This window comes from Salmo trutta, chromosome 13 (assembly GCF_901001165.1).
Source record: "Salmo trutta chromosome 13, fSalTru1.1, whole genome shotgun sequence".
NCBI lineage: Eukaryota > Metazoa > Chordata > Actinopteri > Salmoniformes > Salmonidae > Salmo > Salmo trutta.
Genome location: NC_042969.1, coordinates 63,043,235 through 63,060,647, shown reverse-complemented (window position 1 = coordinate 63,060,647; position 17,413 = coordinate 63,043,235). Strand labels below are relative to the sequence as shown.

Here is a 17,413-nt window from a genome sequence, read left to right as displayed (position 1 = left end):
ACTGAAGATCTCATTCAACGCTGTGTACAACTCCATTCACAGAACAGCGCAAACTGGCTCTAACCAGAATAGAAAGAGGAATGGGAGGCCCACTCTGAGCACAACTGAGCAAGAGGACAAGTTCATTAGAGTGTCTAGTTTGAGAAACAGACGCCTCACAAGTCCTCAACTGGCAGCTTCATTAAATAGTACCCACAAAACACCAGTCTCAACGTCAACAGTGAAGAGGCGACTCCGGGATGCTGGCCTTCTAGGCAGAGTTGCAAAGTGAAAGCCATACCTCAGACTGGCCAATAAAAATAAAAGATTAAGATGGGCAAAAGAACACAGATACTGGACAGAGGAAGATTGGAATAAAGGGTTATGGACAGACAAATCTAAGTTTGAGGTGTTCTGATCTCAAAGAAGAACTTTCATGAGTAAAAATAAAAAGATCCTGGAGGAGTACTTGACGCCATCTGTGAAGCATTGTCACGGTTGTCGTAAGGAGAGGACCAAAACGCAGCAGGGACACGTATACTCATCTTCTTTATTGACGGGAAAAAACACCTGCCTCCAATTGAGAGTCCAACCCCAATCAACTAGACATAGAAATACAACAGACTAGAAACCACATAGAAATACAAACATAGAACATAACCCCAAAAAACCCGGAACTAACTAAACAAACACCCTACTAAATAAATCACCACCCCGAACCACATAAACAAAATACCCTCTGCCACGTCCTGACCAAACTACAATAACAAATAACCCTTATAATGGTCAGGACGTGACAGGCATGGTGGAGGCAATGTGATGGTCTGGGGGTGCTTTGGTGGTGGTAAAGTGGGAGATTTGTACAGGGTAAAAGGGATCTTGAAGAAGGTAGGCTATCACTCCATTTTGCAATGCCATGCCATACCCTGTGGATGGTGCTTAATTGTAGCCAATTTCCTCCTAGAACAGGACAATGACCCAAAGCACAGCTCCAAACTACGCAATAACTATTTAGGGAAGAAGCAGTCAGCTGGTATTCTGTCTATAAGGGAGTGGCCAGCACAGTCACCGGATCTCAACCCTATTGAGCTGTTGTGGGAGCAGCTTGACCGTAGAAGTGCCCATCAAGTCAATCCAACTTGGGGGAGATACTTCAGGAAGCATGGGGTGAAATCTCCTTAGATTACCTCAACAAATTGACAACTAGAATGCCAAAGGTCTACAAGGCTGTAATTGCTGCAAATGAAGGACACAATTATTATTTCAATTAAAAATCCTTATTTATAACCTTATATTTCCTATTCATTTTGCAACTAATTTCATGTATGTTTCATGGAAAACAAGGACATTTCTAAGTGACCCTAAACTTTTGAACAGTAGTTTACATATCCATCTCTCTTTGGTGAATGAGAACTTTCAATCAATCCCAGACTCTATTGCTGTGAGTTTCTGCTGTGGTTATTTGGCTCAGGTGCTGACAGGGGTGCTCCCTGGACACACCTGCTTACCTGAGAAAGCCTGACAACAGCTGGCCTGGAAATAATACAGAGCTGCCAATCAGAGCTCTGCTCTCACTAGGCTGGTAACCTAGGTAAGAGATGCTCGGTGAAGATGCCACACACAGCCAGGTCAGGCAGGGTAGCTTGACTACAGACAATACTGATGCCAGTGACCTGGCAGAGAGCTGGAAGCTAAAGTTGTGTAAACTGCCAATACTGTTATTACAAAGTGATGTTTAGAATCCATGTAAAACATCATGTTTCTTATAGAACAAGACTGTGGGTACTGTATTGGTAGCTTGATGACGTTTGATGCCAATGTGAGAGGCAGGTGAGAGAGGTAACATATTGATGACCTGCTTTACTCAGAGAGAGAGGAAAAATCATATTCCAGATTCCAGTTATTGTGTCCTTATACATTATGATTTATGACTTAAACTCTGGAGAGAACATACCCAGCCCGCAGGGCAACCTATACAGATGTATAACTTAGTGATTCCACTCTTGGCTCATGGTAAAGGAATATAAATTATATATTTATTTACCCTCCCAGTGATTTAATGGGAACATCCAAAGTGGCACCCTATGTGCTTTTTGATCTGAGCCCTATCAAAACTAGTGTACAATGTAGCAAATAGGGTGCCATTTAGGACAGATCCAATATGCTATTAAACAGCAGCTGTCTACCCAGCAGACGTATTAGAACAATATTATGCAGGTTTCTTATTTTACCTCTCTCTTTGAAAAGAAAAATGGGCATAAAAACACACCGTAAAAATATATTGTGTACCTTGTCTTAAACAGAGTGCTCCACACAGGGTAAAAGGGTTTAAAAGTCAAGTAAGTCCATTTATGAAGCTTGCACCACCAGAAATACGCTAAACGTCATAAAAAAAGACATATATGCTACCTTTGTTTAACTAGGCAAGTCAATTAAGAACAAATTCTTATTTACAATGACAGCATACTGGGAAACAGTGGGTTTACTACCTTGTTCAGGGGAAAAACGACAGATTTTTACCTTGTCAGCTTGGGGATTCGATCCAACAACCTTTCGGTTACTGTCCCAATGCTCTAACTAGGCTACCTGCCACCCCATCAATAATCATCATCAATCCATAATCAATGACTAATTTCATAAGCTCTTTCCAGTAACACCTGCACTGTCTGAGATGACAGGGAGAAAATATATTGCATATATTGCAAACATATAGGAGGATAAATATATGGCTAGTTAAACACCACTCAGAAGGGGGTGTGGTGGACCTAAAACTAAAATTTATATTTTGTTCATTTATGAATAAATGAATGAATCAATCAAATGTATACAGCCCTTTCTACATCCGCAGTTGTCACAAAGTCAGTTCCAAGTAATCCAGCCAACTAGTGGCCTGACTGACCAAAAAGTATAGAAATAAACCCAAAGTGCCCCTCTTTGGAAACAAAGTAGGAGATCTATTGAGAGAGAAAGAGAGAGAGGGAGAAAAGGAGAGAGAGAGAGACAAGGAGGGAGAGAGAGAGAGACAAGGAGGGAGAGAGAGAGATATCTGCTAAAAGGTCTGAAAGACGATGATGATGACTCACCCGTTATGGGAACTGTGGTAGTTAGTCGTCCGTCACACTCCTCAATTCTCCGCAAGACAGAGTTGCTGGAAGGAACCACCCGACTATGCATGGAACCACCCTACCACCCGACTATGCATGGAACCACCCTACCACCTGACTATGCATGGAACCACCCTACCACCTGACTATGCATGGAACCACCCTACCACCTGACTATGCATGGAACCACCCTACCACCTGACTATGCATGGAACCACCCTACCACCTGACTATGCATGGAACCACCCTACCACCCGACTATGCATGGAACCACCCTACCACCTGACTATGCATGGTACCACCCTACCACCTGACTATGCATGGAACCACCCTACCACCTGACTATGCATGGAACCACCCTACCACCCGACTATGCATGGAACCACCCTACCACCTGACTATGCATGGAACCACCCTACCACCCGACTATGCATGGAACCACTCTACCACCTGACTATGCATGGAACCACCCTACCACCTGACTATGCATGGAACCACCCTACCACCCGACTATGCATAGAACCACCCTACCACCCGACTATGCATGGAACCACCCTACCACCCGACTATGCATGGAACCACCCTACCACCTGACTATGCATGGAACCACTCTACCACCTGACTATGCATGGAACCACCCCACCACCCGACTATGCATGGTACCACCCTACCACCCGACTATGCATGGTACCACCCTACCACCTGACTATGCATGGAACCACCCTACCACCTGACTATGCATGGAACCACCCTACCACCCGACTATGCATGGAACCACCCTACCACCTGACTATGCATGGAACCACTCTACCACCTGACTATGCATGGAACCACCCTACCACCCGACTATGCATGGTACCACCCTACCACCCGACTATGCATGGTACCACCCTACCACCCGACTATGCATGGAACCACTCTACCACCTGACTATGCATGGAACCACCCTACCACCCGACTATGCATGAAACCACCCTACCACCCGACTATGCATGGAACCACCCTACCACCCGACTATGCATGGAACCACCCTACCACCTGACTATGCATGGAACCACCCTACCACCCGACTATGCATGGTACCACCCTACCACCTGACTATGCATGGAACCACCCTACCACCCGACTATGCATGGTACCACCCTACCACCCGACTATGCATGGTACCACCCTACCACCCGGCTATGCATGGAACCACTCTACCACCCGACTATGCATGGAACCACCCTACCACCTGACTATGCATGAAACCACCCTACCACCCGACTATGCATGGAACCACCCTACCACCCGACTATGCATGGAACCACCCTACCACCTGACTATGCATGGAACCACCCTACCACCCGACTATGCATGGTACCACCCTACCACCTGTCTATGCATGGAACCACCCTACCACCCGACTATACATGGTACCACTCTACCACCCGACTATACATGGTACCACTGAGTCTTTCTCTTGTTTGTTTGCCTCTGAGTTACACTACCATGGAATGATCACGGGAGAATGGTACCCAGATGTTTTTATATCTCATTTTATTACCGGCCGCCCTGATGACCCTAGGTCATGGAAAGGTCATCCAAAGGTCATCCTGTCCTACTGTCCAATGAACACAGCCCCCTGCCAGTGGTTCCTTTAATTCACTCTATAAATAGTCATTTCATTTGATTAATTTCCTTCATTACCCTCAATTATTATTTTGTACTGTATTTTTCTTCATTTTTTACCTACTGTTTTGAAAGGACTCTGAATTATCTGAAAGCTATATAATTGAAAACAACAATAATAACATTGAAATAGAAAGGATTTGCCTTCTGTACCCTTGTCTCCGTTCAAATCCGGTGGGGTCTCCGCCAGTGGGAATAATGGATGGATATGGATGTCAATGGGATTTGAGTGCATCATTTTTGCCCAAGTTCATATTCTGCAATCCTACAGGAAGTGGGTATGAAGGGAGCAGTGCCACAAAATGTATGAACCCAAGAAATCAATGTGCAAACCAAATAGTAATGTCATCATCATACATTAACTAATATACAATTATAACCAATACAAATAATAAAAAATCCCCCAAATAACATTTGGATTTCGTTTGCGATGGCCTTTGATTGGACACTTGAAATGATTCTCCTATTTCGAAGGGTTGAGTTTCTGTGTGCAGTATTTAATACAGTAGACATGATACATAAACACTGACGAAACAATAGTAAAAATATACATTTTGTGCAGCAGCATTAAGGACCAACAGCACAACGTTTCATAATAATGATGCCACTGATGGTTTCCTGACTTAAAAAATAACATTTGTATTCCAACTCAGATTGCCTTTCACATTAAATAGATGTTTGTTTGTTTGTTGTTGTTTTGATATAATAACGTAATCATAGAGCTCCCTCTTGTGTCCTCTCCTCTAAGCTTAAACAGATTTGGCAATCCGAAAAAGGATCAAATACAACCTGCACGTTTTAGCTGTACAAAAAACCATTGATTATGGTTGTGTGTTGTTATATGGAGTGTGTATACAGTAGGAGCCTACAACACCGAGTGGGTTGACCATCAGCACTGTATTCTGTTCACAGCCTGTCCCAGATAGACGTGTACATACAGTATCTCTCCCCTCTTCCCATCCCTCCGCTCTCTTCCTCCTCTTCTTTTTGTTCTCCCCTTCCTTCCTTCCCTCTTTCCTTCCTTCCTTGCCAGTGTCTCCAGATCAGAGAGTGTGTATGGTGGTAACATTGGCCCAGTCAGGGAAGGTGTTGAGATTGAACATGGCTGCTCCCCAGGTGTTCAGTGCGATGTTGATGGTGATGACACCAACAATGTTCAGAACGAACCCAGCCTTCGCCTGTTGTCAGCGCGGTGAAAAACAGGTAGAAACATGGGTTATAGACGGAAGGATTCACAACCATGTATTCTACTAGCCTGGATCCAAAGTGAATTGCTCCGTTTCACTTCTGGTTTCAATGATTCAATCAATGAATCACATTTACTGTATTTACAGAATAAAACTATTTTTATAACAGCAATTGTCACAAAGTGTTTTTTACAACGAAGAGATGCCCAGACTGAAACAGTGAAACAGAACAATTCAGTTTGGATCCAGGATAGTATTTCACTCTCTACACAAAGTACTGTATGGAGAGGGGTGAGGGGTGAGGGGTGAAGGGTCATAGGTCGTACCATATCCATGACTTTGAGGTTGCCATAAGAGAAGGCGATGGCATTAGGGGGCGTGGCCACCGGCAACATGAAGGCCAGCGAGGCACAGATGGTGCAGGGCAGCATGACGTACAGTGGGTGGAGCTTAATGGCTACGGCCTGGGAACAGACAGACAGGGTCATACATGAGTCAAAGAGGTGAAATGAACATATTGTGTATGCCTAATATGCTGACCAAACCTCTCGCGGGGCTTTAGTTTTCCCCGTAAAATGGAACCAATGGAATAGTCCCAAAAGGAGCACCACTTAAAATCATTGATCCAGGCTTTCTAAGTGGACATGTGTGTTACCATGTGTGTTACCATGTGTGTTGCCTGGGTGTGTGTATGTACATTTCTAAGGGATTCTGTCTTACCATAGAGGCCAATATAGGCAGGAACAGTGTGGTAGTAGCTACGTTACTGGAGCACTCAGTGAAAGTGGCGGTGAGTAGACACAAGAGGAAGGAAATGGCAAAGGGAGGGATGGATTGCAGGGGGGCCAGACTTTCTCCTAGCCACTGAGACAGACCAGACACCTGCACACAGAGAAAAACATATCCACAATTGTCATCATTTTTGTTTAAAAAAAGAAAACACAGACCGACCGATTTGGACAGACTGAACAACCTACAGACAGACAGTACCTCGCTGCCCCGGGCCAGAGCGAAGCCTCCTCCCAGTAGCAGGAGAATGTTCCACGGCATCTTCTCTTGGACCACGTCCCAGTTCAGCAGGGTGGGAGGGGCCTTCAGGGGCTTTCCTATAGGGACAAGACACACACAGGAGAATGACACAAGGTTTACCATCACGGTCCTTATAGCCTTGATTCCAGGCACTCCTGCAGGAACTTGGTAGTATGATAACTGAAGAATACAGTCCCGAAGATCTGTGTATTTACATGGTAGTTAGGAAGGTACAGTGTTATTAAAGTGTACAGTATCTCTGTCCAAATCTATATGGGCAGAGATTATACTGTTACGATGTACAGGACTCTGTCCTAGATAGAACTGTACTAACTTACTTATATTGATACTCAGGGAGCAAAGGCCATCGATAACTCCTAGATACTAACATGACCACAAAAACACTCTATTCCAGGAACGGAAAACCAGAAGTCAAGAAGCCATGACAAGGCACCTCAAAGTCTGCCTTGCAAACTCTGCTGCCTCACACTCCAAACTCAAACTCTTCACTAAGTGCCTTTAATCATTGTGACACCCATGTATTTACCAAACACATTAAGCTGCTGCCGTTTTGAGGTAGGAGCTGCATTACTGGAGCACTTGGTTTTGACCTTGTCACTTATCAGGAGTAAGAACACTAAACTCGGCTTAGGTTACAGAGGGAGAAAAGTCAATATGTATTTAATATGAATGAATGAAATCTTATTTTGGTGTCAAATCACCAGTTGGCAACCCATCCCTTATGGCATTAATTGACACAAACAAACATTACAATAATTCACTGTGAAAATTCAGTGATTCTTGTCATTCCGGTGTTCTCTGCAGTGGGCATTGCATAACGACTGAATTAAATGTTTGATATTGTAATGGCCGTCGAAGGGAGTAGACCAAGGCGCAGCGTGTTGAGTGCTCATCATGTATTTATTGTACTGAGAACACATAAACAAAGAAACAAAAACGACAGCCAAACAGTTCTGTCAGGTAAGCAACACTAAACAGAAATTAACCACCCACAAAACCCAAAGGAAAAGAGGCTGCCTAAGTATGGCTCCCAATCAGAGACAACGATATACAGCTGTCCCTGATTGAGAACCATACCCGGCCAAAACAAAGAAATACAAACCATAGAAAAAAGGACATAGAATGCCCACCCTAGTCACACCCAGGCCTAACCAAAATAGAGAACAAAAACCTCTCTATGGCTAGGGCGTGACAGATATAAAATAAATCTATACATAATAAAAAGCAAATAAGGTTATCCAAAAAATAATTATATCCCTTTATAAATGTCCGCCAGTCATTTATTGATTTGAAAGCTATTTGTTTCGGGGAAAGGGCAGAACAGAGAATACAGCCGTGTAGGGCAGGGCTGACCTTGAGGCTAGCGCTATCACGCTGCAGCCCTCTGATGCGTGTGTGTGTGTGTGTGTGTGTGTGTGTGTGTGTGTGTGTGTGTGTGTGTGTGTGTGTGTGTGTGTGTGTGTGTGTGTGTGTGTGTGTGTGTGTGTGTGTGTGTGAGTGAGTGTGTGCGTGACTGAGTGACTGAGTGAGTGAGTGACTGAGTGAGTGACTGAGTGACTGAGTGACTGAGTGACTGAGTGAGTGAGTGAGTGAGTGAGTGAGTGAGTGTGCGAGCCCTGAGAAGTAAGGGTGCTATCAGGATGATTACAAAGCCTGGGACCCAAATAAGTCATTCCTGGGACCCAAGCTCATGAAAACATGGGCCATAAGTGAGATTTGTTTGAGGGGCCTCCCCTCCTCGCAGGCAAAACATTTTATAGGCCCACCTCCTGGCGCCGGAGACAAAAGTTTTAAAGCTAATTTCCTGCAATTCTACACATTTTACCATGACTTATGCCATGTTAATATATATCTGAGCGAGAGTGATGGCGGCCCCGTGGAGGTCAGGGCCCTTGGGCATGTGCCCTGCTTGGCCGGTCGGTATTCGACCATGACTACTACATGTTTAGATAGCTGGCTAGACTAATTTACTAATCTAAAAATTGTTAGCTGACATAGCTAATTGAGTGACTGTCAGAGTGGCTCAGTTGGTAGAGCATGGCACTTGCAACGCCAGTGTTGTTTGATTCCCATGGGGGACCAGTACGAAAATGGATGCATTCACTACTATAAGTTGCTCTGGATAAGAGCGTCTGCTTAATGACTAAAATATACAACAACAAAGTATCACAGACAGACAGGTAGACACACACACAACGTCTCTCTCGATCACACACTCGTAAACACACCAATGTACTCTCACCACTCATAGATATATTGACAAAACACACACATGCACAAACGTACACACATACCATCCTCAGAGTACCCGCCACATCTGGGTAGTTGGGATGGGATCATAAAGAACAGTGTTGACATCAGGATGGCCACCGTGCCATCAGTGACGTACCTGGGACATAGAAATCTACATATAAATGTCTCTTGGTCCCATTTCTCAATGTGTCCTTATGTATTAATATGGTAGTGACATAGACATGTACAGTGTAATTACAGTTTATATCCACATTATGTGTACAGCTAAATTGTTAACTTACATGAGAGTGAGAAAGCGGGAAAGAGCAAAGACTGGGATACACAGCAGAAAGCTATCAGATAAAAAAAGCGAGGGAGAACCAGGAAGAAGCAGAGGGAGTGACTAGTAGACACAACACCCAGGAGTTACTACAGACAACATACTGATCTATTACTCACGGTCTGTCCTTGTTGAAGAGCACAGTGGCCCAGCCGGGCATGAAGCCTGGTTCTCTGGTGAACCAGAGCAGGACCAGCAGGACAAACAGCACCAGGATGCAGCCCTCAGCGAAGCACATACTGCCCAGCTTCTTATACTCATTCTTCATCACCCCGTACGCCTCCTTGTCACCATCTTTATTCATCCCGCAGCCAAACGACTTCTTCATGCTGTGTGTGAATGGGCAGAATAGATCCGAGACATATCAGAGATCTCTATATAGTGTCATATAGGTCTCTGGGTCTTATATAGGCGTGTATCTACTTTGTCTATATGTCAATGTCTTACCTAAATGGACAATGAAGTATCTATATAAGTGAAATATGAGCATAAACCATTATCTTCTATTGTTTTACTATGCTTAGTCATTATATTGCATTTTTATGTTTGTGAATGTGTCACCTTTCAACATGGATTGCAGGCACACAATCATATTGCTTCGGCTTCCTGCCACGAGACGATGTTATGGATATTATTGGCTGTAGATAAAACATAACAGGAAAGAAGGACTCACTTGCAGCCCAGGTACATAAACTGCAGCCACAGCCAGGAAATGATCAGCATCAGAACCATGTTGGGGAAGGAGAAACCGAACCAGCTGGCAAAGTTGATGATGTCTCCATTTCCTGGGAACAGCCTGTGGGGAAAGAATGATAGAATGATAGAATTAGAACTAGCATTAGTTACATGAACATTCTAAAGGGTACTCGACTGTAGGTACACCCAATATGGCCGCTGGGCTGGTGCACCCGCCACAAAAAACTGCTTTGAACGGGAAAGTACAGGGAATCCTAATTCTATGGAGGAAGTGACAAAGATGTTAGCTAACTCCCAAGCCAGGGAAGGGAATGGAAACATGATCAAAGGAGCTACTGTACAGTCAGTGTATCCAGCCTTGTGCTTTAGCTGCTGTAAGTAAAGTAGACTGGGCACTACAGTTCTCCCAGAGATGAACTGTTGCTTAACCGGTTTGCAATACTGTATCCACACAGAATAACCGTTTAATGAGAGCTACTCAGATGGGTATCTTACTGTATTTACTTGTAATACTACCCACGCATAGTAAGCATTCATAAACAGACATATAAACGTACTCGTCGACCTGTCCCTTGAGGATGAGGTTCGGGGTGGTGCCCGTGAGGGTGGCTGTTCCTCCGATGCTGGCAGCGTAACACACACTGAGACTCATGCCTTTATCCAGGTTCAGGTACTTAGCCTCCCTCTTCAGCCTCCTCTCCCTCGCCTCCAGGCTCTCCTCCACCTCTGGCTCGGGCTCTGGAGGGAGAGAACCATGGGTCAGCCAATCAAAATGTTCAGGGATTAGAGGTCAGTCTATCAGAAGTTTTTCTAAGCGTAACTAAGGGTTTAGGGCAAAGATTATTCACGTTGTTTTCAGGGAGTCTGCAAGAAACAGGGATTGAGAGTATCTGGTGGTGATATTGAACATGATGTTCAATGTGTCCGTGTACTTTGTATTCTATCTCAGCCAGATGAGACGATAAGTCCAAACAATCTTGTCTCGAACAGACAATATCAATAAGGTCACATCCTGAATTATCATATCAATAACTTATCAATATCTCTTACTTCACTGTGTTCCTCTACTAAGATGAATGGTTGAATAATTGACAGAAGGGTGTTTCAGGGAATCCACAACAGGTGTGTTATTCCTGGGCTGGAACAAAAGCCTGTACACCCTGATAGAGGAACACTGATGTTGAGAGAACACACACTTTATTCTACTTCCCTAACTTGACCCCATTCTCCCTGGGCTTGACATCCTTTGTATATTTAGCAGCACCTCCATCAGCTGCCAAATAAGGGAGATATCATTTATTACAAAAAGAGAAAGATGTGGAATAGCTTGTGGTTGTGAAAGCTCATGGTCGAACTAATGGACACATAATCTTGTGGTACCAGGCTGTATTCTCGTTTGAGAATGGCTTGAGAAACCTAGAACGGATGGTGTTGGGGCTAATGGACACAAAACAAATGCTCACACACACACATACACCACCTCCACCCCACCACCACCCCCCACACACACCACTTTCTCCTAACAACACACACCTATGGTAATACTTTTTTCCTTGTCACCCATCTCAAAGGCCTGGTTTTCCTGGCCCTTAGGTACCCCAGTCCCAGTCCCGGCCCCCCTGATGACCATCAGCTCCATCTCCCTCTCCTCTGCCTGGGCCTCAGTGTCACACAGCTGCTTCAGCACGGCGTTAGCGATGGGCAGCATCATGGCAGTGGAGGCTGTGTTACTGATCCACATGGACAGGAAGGCTGTGGTGCCCATGAAGCCCATCATCAGACTGGAGAGACAGTGGGGAATAGAGAGAGAGAGAGAGAGAGAGAGAGAGAGAGAGAGAGAGAGAGAGAGAGAGAGAGAGAGAGAGAGAGAGAGAGAGAGAGAATGGGAAAGAGAATGGAGATAGAGTGGAAAAGCAAGAGTGAGGAGAATAGAGAGGGAGATAAAAAATGAAACATATAAGACACTTAATATGAATACAACATTGGGCTATCAGAACACTAGACCAAACAGCTCTGTAATAGAATCATTAAAACAGGTCTCTTACAGGGCAGGCCTCACCCCTACTAGGAGCAGTACTCTGAGGGCGATGCGTTTGTGAAGGTTCCAGTATTCCACAGCTATAGCCACCAACAGCCCTCCGACGAACAGCATGTTAGAGTCCTTCATGTACTGGTTACACACCTGGATGAGAGACAGACAGGGGGGTTCTGAACGAGTGTACTGGCCTGAGACAGGTTCTGCTTAGAAATACCATAATGTACTAATAATGGGATCAACAGTAAGAAGTTTATCAACACTACTTAGGTGCTTTATTCATACGTCCTCAACACTGTATCTACTAAACAAAGATTTACATTTCACTTTTTAGTCAACTGTTGACCTGTTTATTCTGATCACAAAACAGAATGTTGTTGTCTCCATTAGTCTAATGGGTGGGTAAGATCCAGTCATTAGGTATGGAGGTGGTTGAGTAGAGAGGGGAGAGGGTAGCAGTGTTGGTACCTCGCTTGACTCCATGATGCCCATCATAGGGAAGAGGATGACAGGCAGCAGACCAGTCACAGCCAGGGGCATACACTCTGTACACCAGTACAGGGCCATCAGGATGATTACAAAGCCACAACTAGCCTCCTGTACACACACATGAGACAGACGGGGACTGTGAGAGTACTGTTGAGGTAGGACAACATGTACAAATGCACACAACACACAGTCACTCCTCTCTCAGGACCATTTTGTTCTTAGTAAACAATCATCTGAGACAACAGCCGACAGCATCAAAGCACAGACAAGCAGTAAAACTATTTTAGAACATAAAGAAGTGTTCTTGTGTGCAATTCAATAAATCTATTCAATAAGTCAGTTATAGTTCTTGCAATGCATAGTTAATAACAATCAATTAAAACAAATATTATGCCTACCCAAATTCATATTACTGTCATTTCTAAAGTTGCTCCAGTTCTCTCCAGTTCTCCATGGCCATAGTATCTCCCATGTAACTTAACATGATCATTTTGTTGTAGGTCTAATCTTTAACCACGATGGAGAGGTCAAGGGAGGTTGTGTCTGCAGGATATAAACTGTAGCTGGGCCAGCAATGAGTTGGCATAATTATGTCATTTAGTTACGATGCCCTTCAGTTAACCAATTAAAGATAGAATCCTCAGTTGCTACATCAATTTTTGGGGATTATGTATTAATTATGTACCTGTTGATTTTTGAGGAATATAACTTATCTCATGAGCTTAGTTTAACTGTCGTACCCCATCAGAACCCAAAATATAACTTATCTCATGAGCTTAGTTTAACTGTCGTACCCCATCAGAACCCAAAATATAACTTATCTCATGAGCTTAGTTTAACTGTCGTACCCCATCAGAACCCAAAATATAACTTATCTCATGAGCTTAGTTTAACTGTCGTACCCCATCAGAACCCAAAATATAACTTATCTCATGAGCTTAGTTTAACTGTCGTACCCCATCAGAACCCAAAATATAAGCTTGTTTTACTCCACTGTTTGTAAACAATGTCAATGTAAACTGTATAGCCTCAAAACATGGTTAAACCTATAATTGTTATATCCTGGATGGTCAGTCCTAGCATCCCTAGCTCTCTCTATGAATTTGAGAGTGGTTACATTTCTCCAGCCCCATCCCTCAGCTGTGACGGGGGGGGGGGGGTAGTTGTATGAACTGCAGATTGACCTTTTAATATCCATTTTGATAAAACAAATACATTCTTAGAGGGAAAAAACCGGCTTGGATGTTCTTTAAATATATTTATGATACATTGTAAGCCCTTGGTGATAAAAGATGAAGAAGGAACTATAAAGAGCCTGTCATGCAAGTCTTTCATTCCTTATGGGTTATTGTCCTGGAGGGCAACCGTAACTCACAGCGAACACTGAACCAGCAATGGCAACCGGAGGGCAACTGGAGGGCAACCGTAACTCACAGCGAACACTGAACCAGCAATGTGCATGGCTGAGGAAGTTCTTATCTACACTTATCTACACACTAAATGACCAGTCTACAGTAGATTCCTGGATATTCTGAAATATTAAGAAATGTCACAAATACAATAGAAATGTCACATCAGGAAATACACACAGATGTGTAATCAAAGCATGCAGTGAAGCGTCAATAAACATATAGAGTTTTCAAGGAATTTCAGTATTACATTTGTGTACAACCAGGACTTGAAATGCTGCAGAATAACTTCTGAACTTTCAAGAGGTTTAAAACAAACAAATCACAGCCTCTGCACAGTTAGACACAAACAAACAAACAGACACACACACACAAACACACGCATACACACACACTCTTACCGGTCCCCCAACTATTAGGGGTAAAGGTAGAATCAACAGAGGGATGAGGAATATGATCAGGTAATTCCGATACCTCCATAGTCCACTTAGACACACCACCATGGCTGGTCCAGATATCCAGAGGGTAGCGCAGGTACACAGAGAAGAGAAATGGATATATTAGATAGAAAATATAATTGGAGTGCGGGGGAGATGTTAGGAGATAAATGAGGACACTACCACACTGTTAAAAGAGAGAACAGGAGATAAAGTTGCAGTATATATATCACACAGAGAGAATTAAATATTAACTTTGGAGTGAGGTGACTGGGCTGAGGAGAGAGTGTGTTGTACAACACAAGACAGTAGTGTAACTGAGTGTGTGAGTGCCTGAGTGAGTGAGTGAGTGAGTGAGTGAGTGAGTGAGTGAGTGAGTGAGTGAGTGAGTGAGTGAGATCACCTTACCAGTGTAAGTTTGAAATTACAGATTCCTATTGCTGGATATACTGTATAAGGATGAGCATGGTTTTATAAAGTGTGAATGTACAAATCTCTACAATCCAGGGAAATATTGTGTACTGTTTTTTTGTCCAAACATATTTAAGATGGATAAAACAGCATGAAAAGGCTAAATAAAACGCCCCCCCCCCCCCCCAGCAGAGAGAGAGAGAGAGAGAAGGCAAGTAGGACCTTCTATACCATCAAAAGGAACATAAAATTTGACATACCAATTAGGATCTGGTTAAAAATACTTGAATCAGTCTTAGATCCCATTGCCCTTTATGGTTGTGAGGTCTGGGAAAAACGCCAAATTGAGACTCTGCATGCAGAATTCTGCAAAAATATCCTCGGTGTACAACGTCAAACGTCAAATAATGCATGCAGAGCAGAATTAGGCCGATACCTGCTAATTATCAAAATCCAGAAAAGAGACGTTAAATTATACAAGCACCTAAAAGGAAGCGATTCCCAAACTTTCCTTAAGAAAGCCATCACCTACAGAGAGATGAACCTGGAGAAGAGTGCCCAAAGCAAGCTGGTCCTGGGGCTCTGTTCACAAACACAAACAGGAACAGGACAGCAACACAATTAGACCCAACCAAATCATGAGAAAACAGAAAGATAATTACTTGAGACATTGGAAACAATTAACAAACAACAGAGCAAACTAGAATGCTATTTGGCCCTAAACAGAGAGTACACAGTGGCAGAATACCTGACCACTGGGACTGACTAAACTTAAGGAAAGCTTTGACTATGTACAGACTCAGTGAGCATAGCCTTGCTATTGAGAAAGGCCGCTGTAGGCAGACCTGTCTCTCAAGAGAAGAAGGGCTATGTGCACACTGCACACAAAATGAGGTGGAAACTGAGCTGCACTTTCTAACCTCCTGCCAAATGCATGCCCATATTAGAGACATATTTCCCTCAGATTACACAGATCCACAAAGAATTCGAAAAAACAATTTTGATAAACTCCCATATCTACTGGGTGAAATACCACATTGTGCCATCACAGCAACAATATTTGTGATCTGTTGCCACAAGAAAAGGGCAACTAGTGAAGAACAAACATCATTGTAAATACAACCCATATCTATGTTAATTTATTTTCCTTTTTATACTTTACTATTTGCACATCATTACAATACTGTATATAGACATAATATGACATTTGAAATGTCTTTATTATTTTGGAACTTCTGTGTAATGTTTACTGTTAATTGTTATTGTTTATTTCACTTTTGATTATTATCTACATCACTTGCTTTGGCAATGTTAACATATGTTTCCCATGCCAATAAAGCCCTTGAATTGAATTGAATTGAATTAAATTAAATTGAGAGGGGTAGTGAGAGAGCTGGAGAGAGAGATGTCCAATTTTCGAAATACATAAGCCTACAGTACATGGTAAAATTCCCCAAAAAGGTGAAAAGAAGATCATTTTCATGTTCCCTGTTAAGGTATACAGTCTTGCTGAATAAATATACACTGAGTGTACAAAATATTAGGGATGTTGCTCTTTCATGACCAGGTGAATCCAGGTGAAAGCTATGATCCCTTATTGATGTCTGGGGTGTTTGTTTTATGTGGTTCGGGGTTTGTTGGGATATGTCCTTATGTAAGAGGGGTGTTTGTTTTATGTGTTACGGGGTTTTTGGGTATTGTTCTATGTTTTGTATTTCCATGATTTTCTATGTTGTGTATTTCTTTGTTGGCCTGGTATGGCTCTCAATCAGGAACAGCTGTACATCGTTGTTGCTGATTGGGAGTCATACTTAGGTAGCCCTTTTTTCACTTGTGTTTTGTGGGAAGTTATTTTTGCATAGCTGTGTGTAGCCTGCAAGACTGTTTGGCATGCGTTCGTTTTCTTGTTTTTGTTAGGTGTCTCAAATGAGCACTCAACCCGCTGCGCCTTGGTCCACTTCATACGACGACCGTTACAATGTCACCTGTTAAATCCACTTCAATCAGTGTAGATAAAGGGGAGGAGACAAGTTAAATAAGGATTTTTAAGCCTTGAGACAATTGAGATATGGATTGTGATTGTGTGCCATTCAGAAGGTGAATAGGCAAGACAAAAGATTTCAGTGCCTTTGAACGGGGTATGGTAGTAGGTGCCAGGTGCACTGGTTTGAGTGTGTCAAGAACTGCAACGTTGCTGTTTTTTATGCTCGACATTTTGTATCTCCCTTTCCTTCCTTTTCCTTTCCCGATTGTATCAAGAATGGTCCACCACCCAAAGGACATCCAGCCAGCTTGACAACTGTGGGAAGCAATGGAGTCAACATGGGCCAGCATCCCTGTGGAACATTTTCAACACCTTGTAGAGTCCATGCC

At 43.3% G+C, this 17,413-nt stretch overlaps 1 protein-coding gene across 2 annotated transcripts; it reads right to left on the bottom strand.

The window, feature by feature from the left end:
• Positions 1 to 4,605: 4,605 nt before the first annotated feature.
• On the bottom strand, positions 4,606 to 14,841 carry LOC115206268 (solute carrier family 13 member 2). 2 transcript variants are annotated; one of them, XM_029773031.1, is made up of 12 exons: positions 14,594 to 14,841; positions 12,763 to 12,891; positions 12,305 to 12,441; positions 11,793 to 12,040; positions 10,817 to 10,997; positions 10,237 to 10,359; positions 9,683 to 9,892; positions 9,286 to 9,380; positions 6,932 to 7,047; positions 6,662 to 6,823; positions 6,268 to 6,405; positions 4,606 to 5,932 (listed from the first exon to the last, which is right to left on the bottom strand). In XM_029773031.1, exons 1-12 carry the CDS (start codon positions 14,693 to 14,695, stop codon positions 5,798 to 5,800), a joined length of 1,776 nt encoding a protein of 591 aa, XP_029628891.1. In that variant the 5' UTR covers positions 14,696 to 14,841; the 3' UTR covers positions 4,606 to 5,797. The 2 variants fall into 2 exon arrangements, with proteins under 2 accessions (XP_029628891.1, XP_029628894.1); XM_029773034.1 differs by having other exon boundaries at positions 14,667 to 14,841.
• Positions 14,842 to 17,413: the final 2,572 nt, after the last annotated feature.

Coding starts and splice junctions, on each gene's coding strand:
- LOC115206268 (XM_029773031.1), bottom strand. CDS start 14,695: ATGGTGGTGTGTCTAAGTGGACTATGGAGGTATCGGAATTACCTGATC. Junction 7,048..9,285: donor TGGCGGGTACTCTGAGGATG/GTATGTGTGTAC, acceptor TTGTCCCTATAG/GAAAGCCCCTGAAGGCCCCT. Junction 6,406..6,661: donor TGCCTATATTGGCCTCTATG/GTAAGACAGAAT, acceptor GTCTGTTCCCAG/GCCGTAGCCATTAAGCTCCA.